The sequence below is a fragment of the Coregonus lavaretus genome, assembly GCF_964263955.1.
Source record: "Coregonus lavaretus genome assembly, chromosome: 5".
NCBI classification, from domain to species: domain Eukaryota; kingdom Metazoa; phylum Chordata; class Actinopteri; order Salmoniformes; family Salmonidae; genus Coregonus; species Coregonus lavaretus.
In genome coordinates this window covers 17,264,696-17,285,059 of record NC_139992.1, presented here as the reverse complement: position 1 = coordinate 17,285,059, position 20,364 = coordinate 17,264,696, and the positions used below count along the sequence as shown (strand labels likewise).

Here is a 20,364-nt window from a genome sequence, read left to right as displayed (position 1 = left end):
GTTTGTCTTTATTTCAGATGCCCCTGGCAAACCTGATGTGATCAGCATCACAAGAAGCACTGTAACACTTCAGTGGACTGAGCCCAAGTACGATGGTGGACACAGACTGACAGGCTACATCGTGGAAAAACGTGATTTGCCTTCCAAGATCTGGCAGAAGGCTAACAATGTGAATGTTGTGGACACAGCATACACTGTGAAAGAGCTGCAGGAGGGCTGCAAGTTTGAGTTCAGAATCAGGGCAAAGAATGCAGCTGGAGCATTGAGCCCTCCCTCTGAACAAACTGATACACTTGTGTGCAAGGATGAATACGGTAAGATATATATTATTAATCATTAAATGAATTAACAGAATGTGGTGTGTTTACTACCATGATGGTAAATATTATATTGATTTATTCAACAGAGGCGCCAACCATCACTATTGATTCCACTGTAAAGGAGGGACTCACAGTCAGAGCGGGTGACCACATCGTCATAACTGCAACAAGCATTGTAGGCAAACCTCCGCCAACATCAGTGTGGTCTAAGGGTGGAAAATATTTCAAGCCTTCAGATATCTGCCAGATTGAGTCAACTGCAACATCCTCGACATTGACAGTCAAATATGCCGGGAGATCGGATTCTGGAGAATACACAATTACAGCCAGCAATCCATTTGGTGTCACAGAAGAAGTTGTGAAAGTGAAGGTTTTGGACGTTCCCGCAGCTCCGGGTCCTATTGAGGTCAGTGGAGTTTCGTCTGAGAAGGTCACCCTGACATGGACACCACCAACTGAAGATGGTGGATGGCCAGTTAAATATTACACCCTGGAGAAGAGAGAAACAAGCCGCCTCCTTTGGACCATTCTTTCAGAAAAAGTCCTTGACTGCCACTATATTGCCAAGAAGCTAATCCAGGGAAATGAATACATCTTCCGTGTGAAGGCAGTTAATCACTATGGCCCTGGAGAAGCAGCAGTGTCTGGGCCAGCTAAGATGGTGGACCAATTTGGTATGTAACACTGACTTGTTTCATTTAGTTGGATTGAATAATGAAACATGGTTATGTATATTTTCACTAATGCATTCTAAATACTGTGATATACTTTGCTTGCAGGTCCCCCTGGTCCTCCATCAAAACCAGAGATTGAAGAGATTGGAGGACACCATGTCAAAATCAACTGGAAAAGACCGGTTGATGATGGTGGTACCGACATCACAGGCTACATGGTTGAAAAGAAAGAAAGAAAGGGCATGAGATGGGTTAGGGCAGCGAAGAAGTCCATTGCTGAACTCTCATATGAAGTAACGGGACTCACAGAGAAAGTTGAATATGAATTCAGGGTGGTTGCAGAGAACAAAGCAGGCTTCGGAGAGCCAAGTGAACCATCATCATCTATTACGACCAAAACTGTTAAATGTGAGTTTAAAAAAATCGGCATCTATCCATATATGTTGCTTTTATGTAGTCAAATTTACTTAGTCATTCCACTTTACTTATTTCACTTTTAGATATCTAATCTCTGTCATTATTGTTGTAATATTGAATTGTTAAATATAGGGATTTGCCTTTAATGTTATCTTTTAATCATATACTGATCACTTCTATTACTCATTACTATTTTAGATGCACCTGGACCTCCAATCAACCCAAGAATTACAGATACAACAAAGACTTCTGCAACATTCTTCTGGGGGAAACCAGTTGAAGATGGCGGGCTTGAAGTCACAGGGTACTTCGTTGAGCATAAAAAAGATGGAAAACAGGAATGGTTCAAGGACACACCAACTGCTCCACTGAGAATTACAGAATTTGTTGTTCCTAACTTGGAAGTGGGAGCAAAATACCACTTCAGAGTCAGTGCAATGAATGCAGAGGGAGTTGGTGAACCAGCTCAAACTGAAGAACTGGTTGAAATTATTGAACGTGAAGAAGAGCCAGACCTTGAATTGGATGTTGAGCTGAGAAGAACCCTTGTTGTCAGGGCAGGATGTTCCATCCGCATATTTGTGCCCATTAAAGGACGCCCAGCTCCTGAAGTAGCCTGGACGAAGGGCGAAGACGCACCACTCAAAGGACGTGCTAACATTGACAGCACAGAGTCATACACTATGCTTGTCATCCCTGACTGCACAAGAAACGATGCAGGAAGATACAACTTGATCCTTACAAATGCTGCAGGAGAGAAGACTGCTCATGTCAATGTGAGAGTTCTGGATTCACCTGGACCACCAATTAATCTGAAGTCAAAGCACATCGACAAAGAGAGCATCACTCTTCAATGGGAACTGCCGCTTATCGATGGTGGTTCAAAGATAACAAACTATATCATTGAAAAGAGAGAGTCAACACGCAAAGCATATTCCACCATAATATCAGTTTGTCCAAATAGCACAGTTAGAATTCCTGATCTAGCAGAAGGGTCAGAATATTACTTCAGAGTATCGGCTGAAAATGAGTATGGAATTGGCGAGTCGGTTGAGACTGCAGATCCAATTCGAGCATCTCAAGCACCAACACCCCCTGAGAGTGTTTATGCTACAGATGTCACCAAGACCTCTGTCAGTCTTGCATGGACAAAGCCAAAACATGATGGTGGTAGTAGAGTTACTGGATATGTCCTTGAAGCTCAAAAGAAGGGAGGAGACCAGTGGTCCCATGTGACAACTGTCAAGACTATGGACTTCATAGTGAAGAACCTGAATGAAAATGAACAGTATATATTCCGTGTCATGGCTGTAAACCACTCCGGAAGAAGTGGTCCTTGTGAAAGCAAGCCTGTTATTATCAAGGAAACAATAACAATGCCAGAATTTGACCTGCGTGGAATATGCCAGAAAATTGTCATTGCCAGGGCAGGAGATGAGATTAAAGTTGAGATACCGGTTATGGGACGTCCAAAACCAACTGTTTCATGGACGAAAGATAATCAGCACCTCAAGATAACCCCAAGAATAATCACTGAAAGAACTGCAACCACAAGTATCCTGAATATAACAGAATGCATAAGGAGTGACACAGGACATTATGCCATGACAGGGAAGAACATAGTTGGCTCAGTGACAGATACCATCATAGTAAAAGTGCACGATGTCCCTGGACCTCCAAAGGGACCAATAAAAATAGATGAAATCTCCCGTACCTATGCTGTCATCTCTTGGGGAACACCTGAGAATGATGGAGGTGTACCAATCAACAATTACATTGTTGAATTAAGGGAAACCACAGGAACCTCATGGGTAGAATTGACATCATCTGTAATCCGTACAATATTTAAAGCTACTCGTCTGAAGACTGGTGCGGAATACCAGTTCCGAGTCAAAGCTAAAAACAGATACGGTGCTGGCCAACCAATCATCTCAGAGTCAGTGGTTGCTGCATATCCATTCAAACCCCCTGGGCCACCTAGTACTCCAAAGGTTGTGGCCTTTACCAAAGACACAATGACAATCGGCTGGAATGAACCTGTTTCTGATGGTGGAAGTGAAGTCATTGGATATCACATTGAGAGGAAAGAGAGAAGCAGCATCCTCTGGCAAAAGATCAGCAAATCCATGGTGAAAGATAATCAATTCAAATCAAGTGGACTGGAAGATGGAGTTGCATATGAATTCCGTGTCACTGCTGAAAACATGGCTGGAATTGGTAAACCAAGCAAAGCTTCAGAGGCAATGCTAGCCCTTGATCCAGTGGATCCACCAGGTCAACCAGAGCCAATCTTTGTTTCCAAGAATATAGTAACAATTCAATGGACAAAGCCTGAATATGATGGTGGGTTCAAGATTACTGGCTACGTAGTGGAGAAGAGAGACTTGCCAGCTGGTCGTTGGATGAGGGCCAACTTCACAAACATAATTGAGACCACTTTCACTGTAAGTGGATTAACTCAGAATGAGGCCTATGAATTCCGTGTACTTGCCAGAAATGCAGCTGGTTCAGTAAGTGAACCATCTGAGCCATCGGATCCCATCACCTGCACAGATGACATTGTGGAACCACGAATCATGGTTGATGCCAAATTCAAGGATGTGATCCTACTGAAAGCAGGGGAAAACTTCAAACTTGATGCAGATGTTGCAGGCCAACCACTACCATCCATGGTGTGGACTAAGGGTGGAATGGACATTGAAAATACGATGAAATTGACAATTAAAATGACTGACTTAACAACAACTCTGATTAACAAAGACTCGTTAAGAAGAGATGGGGGTGAATTTGTTCTGACTGCCACAAATGTTGGCGGGTTTGCCAAGCATATCTTTAATGTCAAAGTTCTTGACAGGCCGGGTCCACCTGGAGGACCCCTGGTGGTGTCAGATATCACATCTGACAACTGTATTTTGGAATGGGCTCCACCCGCAGATGATGGTGGTGCAGAGATTGACCATTACGTGATTGAAAAGCGTGAATCAAGCAGACTTGCATGGACAAATTCGGCCTCAGGCTTAACTGCCACCCAATTCAAGGTGAACAAGTTACTCAAAGGAAATGAGTACATATTCAGAGTAATGGCAGTCAACAAATATGGAGTCGGAGAGCCTCTAGAATCTGCGCCAACTATTGCAAACAATCCATGGGTGCCATCAGATCCTCCAAAGGATCCTGAAGTAACAATAATCACTAAGGATTCAATGATTCTTATGTGGAAGGCTCCTGAGTACGATGGTGGAACTCCAATCACAAACTATAACATTGAAAGGAAAGACAAGATTGGTCTTCGCTGGGTAAAATGCAACAAGAAGAAAGTAAAAGACTTACAGTTCAAGGTAACAGGGCTTCTAGTAACACATGAATATGAATTCAGAATTCTTGCAGAGAATGCAGCTGGATTAAGCGTACCAAGCAATTCAAGTCCTTTCTACAAGGCTACTGACACCCTCTACGAACCAGGCCCTCCAGGCAACCCAAGAGTTGTGGACACAACCAAGTCATCCATTACGATTGCATGGAACAAGCCAAACTATGATGGTGGTTCTGAAATCACAGGATACATTGTGGAGACCTGCGTTCCTGGGGAGGAGGAATGGACAATTGTTACTCCGCCAGGAGGACTAATGGGTACATCGTTTACCCTTATGAACTTAGAGGAGGACAAAGAGTGCATGATTCAAGTTTCTGCCGTAAACAGTGAGGGTATTGGAGAGGAAGCAACTATTCCTGGCACACCGAGAGCCCAAGACAGGCTGCTTCCACCGGAAATTGACCTGGATGCAGAGCTAAAGAAGGTTGTGAATATCAGAGCCTGTAACACATTGAGACTCTTTGTACCTATCAGAGGAAGACCATCACCCGAGGCAAAATGGACCAAAGAAGATGGTGAACCTATTACGAGAGCAACCATTGAAAGCACAACTTCTTACACATCACTGGTGGTGGAAAATGTCAACCGATTTGACAGTGGCAAGTACGTGCTCACAATAGAAAACAGTTATGGATCCAATACAGCTACTGTGAATGTCAGAGTGCTAGATACCCCAGCTGCCCCGCAAAATCTCAAGATCAACAGCGTCACTAAAGAATCTGTCACTCTTATCTGGGATGATCCAGTAAATGACGGTGGAGCAAAGATTAAGAACTACATTGTTGAAAAACGTGAATCAACAAGGAAAGCATATGCCACTGTAAAGTCTAACTGTCATCAGAACACCTGGAAAGTTGACCAGCTGCAGGAGGGATGTAACTACTACTTCAGAGTTTTAGCCGAAAATGAATATGGAATTGGCCTACCAATTGAAACCCGTGAATCAGTTAAAGTTTCTGAAAAACCACAGCCTCCTGCCAAAATCACCCTTGTGGATGTTACCAAGACTAGTGCAACCCTGTCTTGGGAGAAACCAGAGCATGACGGAGGAAGTAGAGTGGTATGCTATGTTGTTGAGATGCTGAGCAAAGGTGCCGTGAAATGGGTCCAGTCTTCTATTGTCAAAACATTAGAAGCAGTTGTCCCTGGACTGACACCAGGTGAAGAGTACATGTTCCGTGTAGCAGCAAGAAATGAAAAAGGAACAAGTGATCCACGTCAAATTGGTGTGCCAGTGATTGCTAAAGATCTTGTGATTGTCCCATCAGCTAAAATGTTGTTCAACACATTCAGTGTACTAGCAGGAGAGGATTTGACAGTACAGATTCCATTTATTGCTCGTCCCCGAGCAACTATTTCATTCATAAAGGAAAATGTACCTATGAAGCGTACCACCAGAGTTAACTTTGGAGGATCAGATAAAGTGATCAATCTTCAGATCAAAGAGGCATGCAGGGAAGATGTTGGTCAGTACCGGATCATACTCGCAAACACTGCTGGGGATACATCTTTATACATCTCAGTAGTTGTTCTTGACAAACCTGGACCACCAAAGGGCCCAATTAAAGTTGAGGCTGTTACTACTGACAGCGTGCTTTTCTCCTGGGCTCCACCAGAGTATGATGGTGGTGCAACAATCAACAGCTACATTGTAGAAAAGAGAGACACATCCACACAAACTTGGTTGGTCGTGTCTCCAAATCATGCAAGAACAACGATTAAAGCTTCGAGGCTGAAAAACGGTTCAGAGCATCAGTTCAGGGTGACAGCTCAGAACAGGTATGGAAAGGGCCCATCTCTGACCTCAGGGTCTGTTGTTGCTCAGTATCCATTCAAATTACCAGGCCCTCCAGGAACACCATCTGTACAATCTTCCACAAAGGATAGCATGGTAGTTGTGTGGAATGAGCCTGTTAATGATGGTGGAAGTACTGTGCTGGGGTATCATCTTGAGCGCAAAGAGAGAAACAGTATTCTCTGGGTAAAGCTCAATAAGTCTCTTCTCCAGGATACATCTTACAAGACCACTGGCCTGGAACCAGGACAGGAATATGAATTCAGAGTTTACGCTGAAAACATTGTGGGAATAGGAAAAGTTAGCAAACTTTCCGAAGGTCACATTTCTAGAGATCCTTGCGATCCCCCCGGAGATCCTGAGGCTACTAAGATAACAAAGGATTCTGTAACAATTGCATGGACAAAGCCAGAGTATGATGGTGGTGCCAAAGTCACCGGCTACATTGTAGAGAAGAAAGAGTTGCCAGAGGGCCGCTGGATCAAAACCAACTTCACAAATATCATTGAAACTGAGTATGTGGCGACCAGCCTTGTGGAGAACCAGAAATATGAGTTCCGTGTTATTGCAAGAAACGCAGCAGGTGTATTCAGCCTTCCCTCATACAGCACTGGACCAATTACTGCTAAAGATGAAATTGACCCTCCTCGTATTAGCATTGACCCACAGTTCACACAAACTGTTTATGTTAATGCTGGAGATGGCTTCAAAATCGATGCCGATGTTCATGGTAGTCCAATACCTGAAATCCTCTGGATGAAGAGTGGCCATGAGGCACCCCTTGCAAACACCATCACCAGAGACATAAAAAATACAGACAGCACCACTTTGTTGACTGTCAAAGAGGCTAAACTTGAAGATGGAGGCAAGTACACTTTACTTCTAAAGAATCCAGGAGGCGAGAAGTCAGTGAAAATCAATGTGGTTGTTCTGGATAAACCTGGGGCACCACAAGGTCCTATCTCTGTCACTGGCATCACAAATGATCAATGTTGCCTTGCTTGGAAATCACCACTATATGATGGCGGCAGTGAAATCACTCATTACATCGTAGAGAGAAGGGAGACAAGCAGATTAGTTTGGACTGTTGTTGATAATAAGTGTGAGTCAAATTATCTCAAGGTTACAAAACTCTTGGAGGGAAATGAGTACATTTTCAAAGTCCAGGCAGTAAACAAATTTGGACTTAGTGTGGGTCTGGAATCAAACGCTGTGACTGTCAAAGACCCATTCATTCCCCCAGATGCACCAAGTAGGTTGGAGGTTTCCGATGTCAAAAAGGATTCAGTGGTGATTACCTGGGAGCCTCCTGGATATGATGGTGGCAGTGATATTATTGGATACATTATTGAGAAGCACGATAAGGAGGGTGTGAGATGGACCAGATGTAATAGGAAGACAGTTACCGACTTAACCTACAAAGTCACCGGACTTATGGAAAGTCACAGTTATGAATTTAGAGTTCTGGCTGAGAATGTCTCTGGAGTTGGAGAGCCAAGCTCCCCAACAGTTTTCTACAAGGCTTTGGATCCGATCTTCAGACCAGGTGCACCAGTTAATCCTAAAGTAACTGACATAAGCAAAACTTCAGTTTTCCTGTCATGGGGCAAACCTATATATGATGGAGGATGTGAGATTCAAGGATACATTGTGGAGAAATGCGAAGTGCCATCTCCTGCATCACTCACTAAGCAATCCATCGTTGTGGAACCGGCCGCTAAGGCACCAGCTGCTGAGGGAGAGGAAGCACCCGCTGTGGAAGGAGCAGCTGAGGCAGCACCCGCCGAAGCAGCACCCGCCGAAGCAGCACCCGCCGAAGCAGCACCCGCCGAAGCAGCACCCGCCGAAGCAGCACCCGCACCTGCAGAAGCAGCACCTGCCAAGGCAGAACCCGCAGAAGAAGGAAGTGCAGAAGGAGCTGCAGAGGAAGAACCTGCTGAGGTGTGGACAATCTGTACTCCACCAAGTGGCATCAAACAAACAAGATTTGAAGTTGGAAAATTGGAGGAAATGCATTTGTACAAGTTCAGAGTTTGTGCTATCAACAAGCTTGGAGTTGGAGAACATGCAGATGTCTCTGGAATCATTCTTGTCGAGGAGAGGATTGAGGAACCAGATCTGGACATTGACCCAGACCTGAGAAAGGTTGTGAACATTAAGGCTGGATGTTCCCTCAGATTGTTCATTCCTATCAGAGGGCGACCTCAACCTGAAGTCAAATGGGGAAAGGATGAAGGTCCAATTAAGGAGAATGCACAAGTTGAAGTGACAAGTAGTTATACATCCCTTGTGATTGACAATGTCAACAGATTTGACAGTGGAAAATACACTGTTTCTGCAGAAAATGCCAGTGGTGAAAAATCTGCTTTAATCAGCGTTAGAGTTCTTGACACACCTAGTGCCCCAGGCAACCTCAAAGTGATAGATATCACTGGTGAATCAGTGACACTTACATGGGATGCCCCTGTGTTGGATGGAGGAGCTAAAATCAGAAACTATATTGTTGAGAAGCGGGAAAGCACCAGGAAAGCCTATGCAGCTGTGGTGACAAACTGCCACAAATTAACATACAAGGTTGAACACCTTCAAGAGGGTTGCAATTACTATTTCAGAGTCCTTGCTGAAAACGAACATGGTGTTGGCTTGCCTACAGCAACCGTTGATCCCATCAAAGCCTCAGAGGTACCCCAAATCCCACGAAAACTGAGTGTTGTTGACCAAACCAAGACAAGCATCTCTCTTGCCTGGGAGAAGCCTGAGCATGATGGTGGAAGTAGAATAATTCATTACCTGCTAGAGATACAACCTAAAGGCACTGAGAAATGGTCAGGCATTGCAACTGTCAGAGCAATGGAGTCTGTTGTTAACAATCTAAATCCGGGTGAAGAATATCTGTTCAGAGTGTTTGCCATCAATGACAAAGGAAAGAGTGACCCAAGGGAACTTGCACTTCCAGTGACAGCAAAGGACCTTGTTATTGAGCCTGATGTTAGACCTACATTTAGCAATTACAGTGTTCGGGTTGGTAAAGACTTCAAGGTTGAAATCCCGATCGCAGGACGTCCTAAACCAGTAGTTAAATGGACAAAGGATGGATCAATCCTACTCCACACCTCAAGGGTTAAAATCACTAACACACCAGATAGCACAACTCTAAGTATCACAGAGGCTACAGGAGAAGATGGCGGAATGTATGGCATTAATGTTACTAATGTAGTTGGGGAAAAGAATGCAACCATTGAAATCATTGCGCTTGATAAACCTGGCCCACCAAGTGGACCTGTAAAGTTTGATGAAGTTACTATTAACACTGCAACTATTTCTTGGAGTCCACCAAAACATTCTGGTGGCTGCCAGATTTCAAATTACATTGTTCAGAAGAGAGACACAACCACCACAACTTGGGAGAATGTTGCTGCCTCTGTGGCAAGAACTACGCTCAAGGTGCAAAGGCTGAAAACTGGGGCAGAATATCAATTCAGAATCATTGCTCAAAATCGATATGGCAAGAGTTACGGTTTGGACTCACATCCTGTGACTATAAAGTACCCTTACAAAGAGCCTGGCCCACCCGGCACTCCATTCATTGCATCTCTCTCCAAGGAATATATGGTTGTGGAGTGGCATGAACCAGTCGCAGATGGAGGCAGTTCTGTTCTTGGCTATCACCTTGAACGGAAAGAGAGAAACAGCATCCTCTGGACTAAGCTTAACAAGTCACTCGTTAAAGACACCACCTACAAAACCGGTCCCTTAGAGGAGGCTGTTGAATATGAATTCAGAGTTTATGCTGAAAATATCGTTGGCATTGGCAGATGCAGCAAAATCTCAGAGGGTTGCGTTGCACGTGATCCATGTGATCCTCCTGGCACACCAGAGGCTATCATTGTAAACAAAGAGTCCATCACCATTGAATGGACAAAGCCAGAATATGATGGAGGCAGTGTGATTACTGGTTATGTTGTTGAGAAACGTGACCTTCCAGAGGGACGCTGGATGAAGGCAAACTTTACCAACGTTATTGAGACCAGATTTACTGCCACTGGACTAACTGCTGATGCACAATATGACTTCAGAGTCATTGCTAAGAATGCAGTTGGAACATTCAGCAAGCCATCTTATAACAGTGGACCTATAACAGCAAACGATGAGGTGGAAGCGCCAAGATATTCTATTGATCCTGCGTTCACCAAAACGATCATCATCAATGCGGGAGACACATTCAAACTTGATGCTGATGTACATGGAAAGCCAGTACCCACAATCCAGTGGTTCAAGGATGACGTGGAAATTGAAAAGAATACAATGAGATTGGAGATCAAAAATACAGAAAGCGTCGCAATGATAGTTGTGAAGGATTCTGTCAGAGTTGACGGTGGAAATTACAAACTTGTACTGACAAATGTTGCTGGCTCAGAGACAGTTCCATTCAAGGTGAATGTACTAGACAGACCAGGACCACCTGTTGGTTCTCTCCATGTCACTGGAGTCGCTTGTGACAAATGTACTCTGTCATGGCGTGCCCCACTACATGATGGAGGCAGCAACATCACACACTACCTCATTGAGAGGCGTGAAACCAGTCGTCTTGCTTGGACTATGATTTCTAACAGCTGTGAGACCACAGTGTACAAAGTAACTAGTCTGCTGGAGGGCAATGAGTATATTTTCCGTGTCATGGCTATCAACAGTTATGGCGTTGGTGAACCTGTGGAGTCTTCAGCAGTAATAATGAAAAATCCATTTGTTGTCCCTGGAGCACCACATGTTAATGATGTAACGAACATTGCCCGGGATTCAATGACTGTCTGCTACTCTGCACCAGAGACCGATGGTGGAAGTGACATTACTACTTACATCATTGAGAAGAAAGACAGAGCTGGAGTTAAATGGACCAAATGCAACAGGCAAAAGGTCACAGACCTATCTTTCAGAGTAATAGGTCTGACATCAGATCATGAATATGAGTTTAGAGTATCTGCTGAAAATGCAGCTGGTGTTGGTGTGCCAAGTCTACCAACGTCATACTTTAAGGCCTGTGATCCCAAGTACAAACCTGGGGCACCCACACATGCACATGTGATTGATACCACAAAGAGCTCAATCACAGTCACATGGGGAAAGCCTCTCAACGATGGCGGCTGTCCTATCCAGGGATACATTGTAGAGATTTGCAAAGCTGAGGAGGAGGAATGGACAATGTGCACTCCACCAACAGGCCTGCGGGTCAACAAATTCGAAATCACAAAACTTACAGAAGGTCAAGAATATCAGATCCAGGTCTGTGCTATCAACAAACTGGGTGTTGGTGAACCAGCAGCTGTATCTGGAACATCTAAACCAGAGGAGAAGGTAGAGGATCCAGAAATTCAACTGGACTCGGAATTGAGGAAAGGAATTGTGGTGCGTGCTGGAGGATCTGTGAGAATCAATGTACCATTCAAAGGCAGACCAACGCCAGAGATTAAGTGGTGTAAACTGAAAAAGGTTGAAGAAGTGGAGGAAGAACAAGAATTGCAAGAGAAAGCAGTGGTTGAGAAAGGTCTCAACTATACTCAGCTTTCCATTGACTCTTGTGACAGAAGTGATTCTGGAAAGTACAATGTGACTGTGGAGAACAGCAGTGGTACCGTTTCTGAATTTGTAACTGTGAAAGTGCTAGATACACCAGGTGCCCCTCTGAATCTCAAACTGACAGAGATCAAGAAAGACTCCATAACTCTTGTTTGGGATGCCCCTCTTACTGATGGCGGTGCGAAAATCAAGAATTATGTTGTTGACAAACGTGAATCAACCAGGAAAGCATTCGCAAATGTAACAACTAAGGTTAACAAAACAACCTACAAGGTTGAAAACCTTGTTGAGGGGGCTATGTATTACTTCAGAGTTATGGCTGAGAACGAATATGGAATTGGATCGTCTACTGAAACAAAGCTTGCATCAAAGGCCTCTGAGGTGCCTCTTCCAGTCGGAAAGATCTTCTTGACTGATGTTACTAAAGTCAGCGCATCTTTCAGATGGGAAAAACCAGAGCATGATGGTGGAAGCAGAATTACTGGTTACCTAGTTGAGATGCAGCAAAAGGGAGGGGACAAATGGGGTGTTGCGACATCCACAAAGGGCGATTGTCATGGCACAGTCACCGGACTTACTGCTGGACAGGAGTATCTGATCCGTATCATAGCTTACAATGAGAAGGGAAAGAGTGAGCCTAAAGCACTGGCTATGCCAGTTGTTGCTAATGACATGACTATTGAACCAAGCTTAAAACTCATGTTCAACACCTACACCGTCAAAGCTGGTGACGATCTGATAGTAGAAATCCCAGTGTTTGGTAGGCCGAAACCCCATATTGTTTGGAAGAAAGAGGGTCTGCCATTGAAAATAACAACAAGAGTGAATTTGATAAACACAGCAACAACTGCTGCCATTAAAATTACTGAGGCATGTAAGGACGACTTTGGAAAGTATACCATTACGGCAGCTAACACAGCTGGCTTATTCTCTGAAGACATAGGAATCACAATCCTTGACAAACCTGGTCCACCAACCGGACCCATTAAAGTCCTTGAAGTGAGCAACAACTCTGTCAGTCTTTCATGGGGAGCCCCAGAGTACACAGGCGGATGTCAAATAAAGCATTACACTGTGGAAAGACGAGATACAACACAAACAACATGGCAAAGTGTGAATGCACAGCTTGCTAGAACAGCTATCAAAGTAACCAAGCTGAAAACTGGCGCAGAGTACTGTTTCAGAATCTGTGCTGAGAATAGATATGGAAAGGGCACTCCTTTGGACACAAAACCAATTGTGGTGCAATATCCATACAAATCCCCAGGACCACCCGGAACTCCATACATCAAATCTGCAACAAAGGATCAAATGATTATTGAATGGAATGAGCCAGTCAATGATGGTGGCAGCACGGTTATTGGATACCATCTTGAATCTAAAGAAAGAACCAGCATTATGTGGACGAAACTCAACAAAGCCCTCATCGCTGATACCTCTTTCAAGATATGTAATCTTGAGGAGGACATTGGATATGAATACAGGGTCTATGCTGAAAACATTGTTGGCATTGGCAGAGCATCCAAAATATCAGAATCGTTCATTGCTCGAGATCCAGTTGATCTACCAGGTACCCCTGAGGCTACTGTTATCTCCAAGAACCACATTGTGATTCAATGGACTAAGCCACTGTATGATGGAGGCAGTAAGATCACTGGATATATTGTGGAGCGAAGAGATCTAGCCAACATTGAGGGTCGCTGGATGAGAGCCAACTTTACCAATGTCATTGAGACAGAATTTACCATCTCTGGCTTGACAGAAAATGAACAATATGAGTTCAGAGTGATTGCAAGAAATGCAGCTGGTATTTTCAGTGAGCCTTCTGACAGCACTGGACCCATTACTGCCACAGATGAGATTGAAGCACCAAGAGCCTCAATGGATCCTAAATACAAGGATGTCATTGTTGTTAATGCTGGGGATAACTTAGTTTTGGATGCTGACATCTATGGCAAACCCGCTCCTGAGGTCTTATGGTTGAAAGAAGGAAAGCAAATGGACAAAGCTCTTCGAATTGAAGTGAAAACTACACAGAAACGTGCAGCTATAACAATCAAGGACTGCACAAGGTTAGATAGTGGAAACTATGACCTCAGTCTCACCAATATCGGTGGGGTAAAGACAATCCCAATCACTGTGAAGGTCCTTGATAAACCAAGTGCACCCACTGGACCACTGAGAGTCACTGGATTGACCGCCGACAGATGCTTCCTATCCTGGACTGATCCCTCTCTGGATGGTGGTGCAGCTATAACTCACTATATTCTGGAAAAGAGAGAGACCAGTCGGTTATCCTGGACTGTGATTAACGCAAATATTCAAGCTACAAATTTCAAAGTGATCAACCTACTGGAATTGAACGAATATATCTTCAGGGTTAGGGCTGTGAACAAATATGGCGTTGGTGATCCTTTGGAGTGTGAGGCAGTAACTGCACGCAATCCATACAAGCCTCCAAGTGGACCAGGAACACCTGAAGCAAGTCAAATAACAAAGGATTCTATGGTCCTATCATGGTCAAAGCCAGATAACAACGGTGGAGCAGAAATTGACTGCTACCATCTTGAGAAACGTGACAAAGATGGTGTAAGGTGGACCAAATGCAACCGGCAGCCATTGACTGATCTACACTTCAAAGTCACTGGACTTTTGGATGGTCATTTCTATGAATATCGTGTTTCTGCAGAGAACGAAGCTGGAGTGGGAGATCTGAGCGAACTCTCACTGTTCTACAGAGCATGCAATGCTACAACAGCACCTGGACCACCACACCATCCTAAGGTGACAGATCACACCAGCTCAACTGTGTCCTTGACTTGGGGCAAACCCGCTTCCGACGGTGGAGCATACATCAAAGGGTACATTGTTGAAATGAGAAAGGTGACAGAAGAGGAGAGGAAAGCAATGGAAGAGGAAAAGAAGAGGAAAGAAGAAGCAGCAGCAGAAGAAGAGGAGTATTCAGAAGAAGAGGAGGAAGAACCTCCTAAGGAGTATGAATGGACCATATGTACACCACCAACTGGCATCCAGGCGACACACCTCACTATTAAGGACTTGAAGGCAGGACTAGAATACAAATTCCGTGTCTGTGCTATCAATTCAGAGGGAGTTGGTGAGCCTGCAGATATCCATGGCACTGTGATTGCTGCAGAAAGAGTTGAGGCACCAGAGATTGAACTGGATGCCAACCTCAGGAAGGTTGTCTCTGTTCGTGCAGGTGGATCTCTGCGTCTGTTTGTCACAATCAGAGGAAGACCTGAACCTGAAGTTAAATGGGCAAAGCTGGACGGCGAGCTGACAGAACGTGTCATGATAGAATCCACAAGCTCATACACTATGCTTGTAATTGACAATGTGAACCGATTCGACAGTGGAAAATACACATTGAACCTTGAGAATAACACTGGTGAAAAATCAGCACTTATCAATGTCAGAGTGTTGGACACACCAAGTGCTCCACAGGCCTTTGCGGTCAAAGATATCAAAAAAGATTCTGTGAATCTTGTTTGGGAAACACCACTCACAGACGGTGGATCAAAAATAACTAATTACATTGTGGAGAAGCGAGAATCCACCAGAAAGGCTTACACTGCAGTGACAACTAACTGCTTATCTAATTCCTTCAAGATTGATGAGTTGCCAGAGGGATGCATTTTCTACTTCCGTGTCTGTGCTGTGAATGAGTATGGCATTGGGTTGATGGCTGAAACCAAAAACCCAATTAAAGTTTCTGAAGTGCCTATGCCACCACAAAATGTCAGAGTTACGGATCTCACGAAAAACAGTGTAACACTTGCCTGGGAAAAGCCAGCTCATGATGGTGGAAGCAAAGTAATGTGCTACAACGTTGAGGTGCAAGGTAAGGATGACAAGGGTGCCCAGAAGTGGAATGCTTCATGCACAGTCAAAATCCTGGAAGCAACTATTGCAAACCTAGTAGCAGGTGACGCATATTCATTCAGAGTCATTGCAATCAACGAGAAGGGAAAGAGTGTACCAAAGGAACTTGGTCTACCTGTGACAACAAAAGACATTGCTATTGAACCCTCAATTGAGGTGTTATTCAACACTTACAGTGTGAAGGCTGGAGGTGATCTTACAGTTGAAATCCCAGTTAGGGGCCGACCTAAACCTGTTATTGCATGGAAACATCATGGCCTTCCTTTGAAGCAAACAAGCTCATTGACAATTCTAAATACCAAGACCTCATCCAAAATTATTATAAAGGAGGCAGGCAGAGAACATGTCGGAAAATATGAAATCACTGCCGCAAACCCAGGTGGAATAAAAATAGCAGAGATTGGAATTATTGTCCTTGACAAACCTGGTCCACCAACTGCTATCAAACCAACTGCTGTAACTTCAGACAGTATTTCATTGTCATGGGTTCCACCAGAGTATGATGGTGGCTGCTGCATCAACAACTACATTGTAGAGAAGAGAGATACAAATGCAACAGATTGGCAAATGGTCTCAGCCAATGTTGCAACAACAGCAATTAAAGCCTCCCGATTGACAAAGGGTGCTGAATACCAGTTCCGTATCTATGCTGTAAATCGTTATGGAAAGAGTCAACATGCAGATTCCCGTGGAATTACAGCCCAGTATAACTTCAAGCTACCTGGCCCACCATCTACTCCTAAAGTGGCACATGCAACCAAGATTTACATGCTTGTCACATGGAATGAGCCAGTCAATGACGGAGGAAGCACAGTTCTTGGATATCATTTGGAGCGAAAGGAGAGAACCAGCATCATCTGGAACAAGATGAACAGAGGTCTCATCAAAGATACAGAATACAAAGTGACTGGCATTGAAGAGGGCATCGGGTACGAATACCGCGTTTACGCTGAAAACATTGCTGGAATTGGAAAATGCAGCAAAGCATGTGAGGCTGTTTCTGCAAGAGATCCATGCGATCCCCCTGGCGAGCCAACAGTGACAGGTATCACAAGAACATCGGTATCCCTCGCTTGGACGAAGCCAGAGTACGATGGTGGATCCAAGGTTACTGGTTACATTATTGAACGCAAAGATCTCCCAGAAGGCCGCTGGATGAGGTGTAACTTCACCAACGTGGTGGAAACCTACTATGACGTCACAGGCCTGATCAAGGACCAGCAGTATGACTTCCGTGTCATTGCAAAGAATGCTGCTGGATGCTTCAGTGACCCATCTTATTCCACTGGTTCAATCACAGTCAAGGATGATGTGGATCCACCACGTATCATGATGGATGTGAAGTACAGAGCTGTTGTAGTTGTGAAAGCAGGAGATGTTCTTAAAATCAATGCAGATATCGCTGGGCGTCCACTGCCAGTTGCATCATGGAAAAAGGACGACAAGGAGATCGAGCTCAGGGCCAGAATTCAGATTCTTGCAACAGATACCAGCACCTCAGTAATTGTGAAGGACTGCATAAGGCGTGATTCTGGACAATATACTTTGACTCTGCAAAACATTGCAGGAACAGTATCTACACCAGTGGACGTTGTGATCCTGGATAAGCCAGGACCTCCCGCTGGCCCCCTGGCAACTACAGGCATTACAGCAGAAGACGTCACCTTAGCATGGGGTCCTCCTCAAGAAGCAGGCGGCGCTGATATCACACACTACGTTGTTGAGAAACGTGAAACAAGCCGTCTTGCTTGGACAGTGGTGAACGGAGATCTGAACAGGACAAATTTCAAGGTCACAAATCTCCTCAAGGGTAATGAATACATCTTCAGGGTCACGGCCGTCAATAAGTATGGACTTGGTGAGGCCATTGAGAGTGAGGTTGTCAAAGTGGCTGATCCATTCACAAAACCATCTGCTCCCACAAATTGTGAGATCACGGAGGTATCCAGTGAGGAGATGACACTTGTCTGGCAGAAACCTGTTTCAGATGGAGGCAGTGAAATTACAGGATATGTGATTGAAAGGCGCGACACGGCAGGTCTACTCTGGGTCCGTGTGAACAGAGAGCCTGTGACTGAATTGACAACCATAGCAACTAAACTACGAAAAGGATATGAATACGTGTTCCGCGTGTTTGCTGAAAACGCTGCTGGTTTGAGTCCTCCAAGTGAAGCATGCCCATCGTTTAGGGCTGAAGATGAACAGGTCGAACCAGACCCACCAAGTAAACCAAAAGTTGTTGATTCAACCAAGAGTTCTATCTCCATCATTTGGAACAAGCCACTAGAAGATGGTGGAGCTCCAATCCTTGGATACAGTGTGGAGTATAAGAAACTGAAGGACGAGGAATGGACAGTGGCCATTCAGAACATAAAGAGCACAGAGTTCACCGTCTCTGGACTTACAGCAGATGAAGAATATGAATTTGCTGTTAAGGCAATAAACAAGATTGGTGAAAGCGAGCAAAGCCCAATTTCTGAGCCTATTGCAGCAATGGATAGAACCGTGGAGCCTATGTTTGATGTAGACATAGAAATGCGCAAGACATTGATTGTCAAGCATGGCAACTCATTCACTCTGACTGTACCATATAAGGGAAAACCTGCACCTTCAGTAGAATGGAGCAAGGAGGAAGTAGATCTCAAGGCAAGAGCAACCATTGAAACTAATCAAAGCTGCACTTCACTAACAATTGAAACGGCAACAAGAAATGACTCTGGACAGTACACTGTAACATTAGAGAATGGCATTGGAGACCCAGTAACATTACCAATAGTTGTAAAGGTTCTTGACTCTCCTGGTCCACCACTTAATGTATTGGTTAAGGACGTCACCAAAGACACTGCTACCATTACATGGGAAGCTCCAGAAAATGATGGAGGTGATGCTGTGAAGGCCTACCATGTTGAGAAACGTGAAGCCAGCAAAAAGGCATGGGTGTGTGTGACCAACAACTGCCACGCATTGTCCTACAAAGTGAAAGATTTACAAGAGGGAGCTTTCTACTACTTCAGAGTCATGGGAGAAAACGAATTCGGAGTGGGTGTAGCTGCTATACCCAAGAATGGAACAAAGATTACAGGTTTGTCATTTCTTTACTTTGTATGTTATTTTGTTATCTGTATGATACTTGCATAAAGAAATTACCCCATACATTCTTAATTGTTCATAACTTTTGTTCTTAATATTTGCAGAAAAACCAAGTCCACCTCAAAAGCTTGGGGCTATTGCGGTAACCAAGGACAGTGTTACAATCGGATGGACGAGACCAGAACACGATGGTGGAAGCAGAGTAACTCAGTACTTCATCGAAGCACTTGAGAAAGGACAACCCAAATGGGCGAAGGTTACTCTTGTGAACACAACTTCCTTCCAAATCAAAAACTTGAAGGAGAATGGTGAATACTTCTTCAGAGTTAGCGCTCAGAATCATGCTGGACTCGGCGAACCCAAAGAGATGATCATTCCTGTTGTAGTGAAAGATCAACTGGGTAGGTTTTCTACTCACCTCTTCTTATTTTGACTTTTTCATTATATAAATAGTCAGTATATCTGTCATGGCTAATCGTGTATGTTAATTGATCATTATCTAATTGTATATGCTGTGACTATTTGCTTTACAGAGGCCCCAGATTTTGACATGAAAAACTACCCCAGCAATACTGTCTATGTGAGATCAGGATCAAATCTGACCTTCGAGCTTCCTATGACCAGCAAACCTTTGGCAAAGGTTATTCTAGCAAGAAACACCGTTATTCTGAAACCATCCAAGAGATTGGTCACTCAAGTTACTGCTGAAAGCCTGATCATCAAACTGAACGAGAGCATTGCAAGTGATGCTGGCAGATATGACATCATCGCCTCCAATACAAGTGGTATCACCAAGATGTTCATCAACATCGTTGTGTTGGATAGACCTGGTCCTCCAACTGGCCCTATTGAGGTTGGCGAAGTGACTGAATCCACAGTGGCTCTCAAATGGGCTCCTCCTGTGTATGATGGTGGCAGCCCAGTTACCAACTACGTTGTACTGAGACGTGAAACAAGCACACCTGCTTGGACTGAAGTGTCCTCTCAGGTTGCGAGAAGTGCCATAAAGGCCAGCAAGCTTACCAAAGGAGAGGAATATCAGTTCAGAATCAAGGCAGAGAATCGCTTTGGTATCAGTGACCACATTGACACCCCACCAATCACAGTGAAGCTTCCATACAGTAAGTGTCTCTATCATTTATTAGTATACCATCCATTCCCACTATCTTAATCACTATCTTAATGTGTCTTTGAATTAGACTGAAATTTACTGGATTA

The 20,364-nt window shown here is 44.2% G+C and overlaps 1 protein-coding gene across 1 annotated transcript in view; it reads left to right on the top strand.

Moving 5' to 3' along the window:
- LOC311128726 (titin-like) overlaps positions 1-20,364 on the top strand; it is a gene marked incomplete at its 5' end in the record, with an annotated part of 168,109 nt that overhangs the window by 115,423 nt on the left and 32,322 nt on the right. Inside the window, 6 exons of the mRNA XM_084160971.1 lie at positions 18-314; positions 407-994; positions 1,100-1,402; positions 1,610-19,138; positions 19,251-19,547; positions 19,680-20,267. Of these exons, the coding sequence (XP_084017097.1) occupies positions 18-314; positions 407-994; positions 1,100-1,402; positions 1,610-19,138; positions 19,251-19,547; positions 19,680-20,267 (19,602 nt within the window). The remainder of the gene's footprint in view (positions 1-17; positions 315-406; positions 995-1,099; positions 1,403-1,609; positions 19,139-19,250; positions 19,548-19,679; positions 20,268-20,364) is intronic.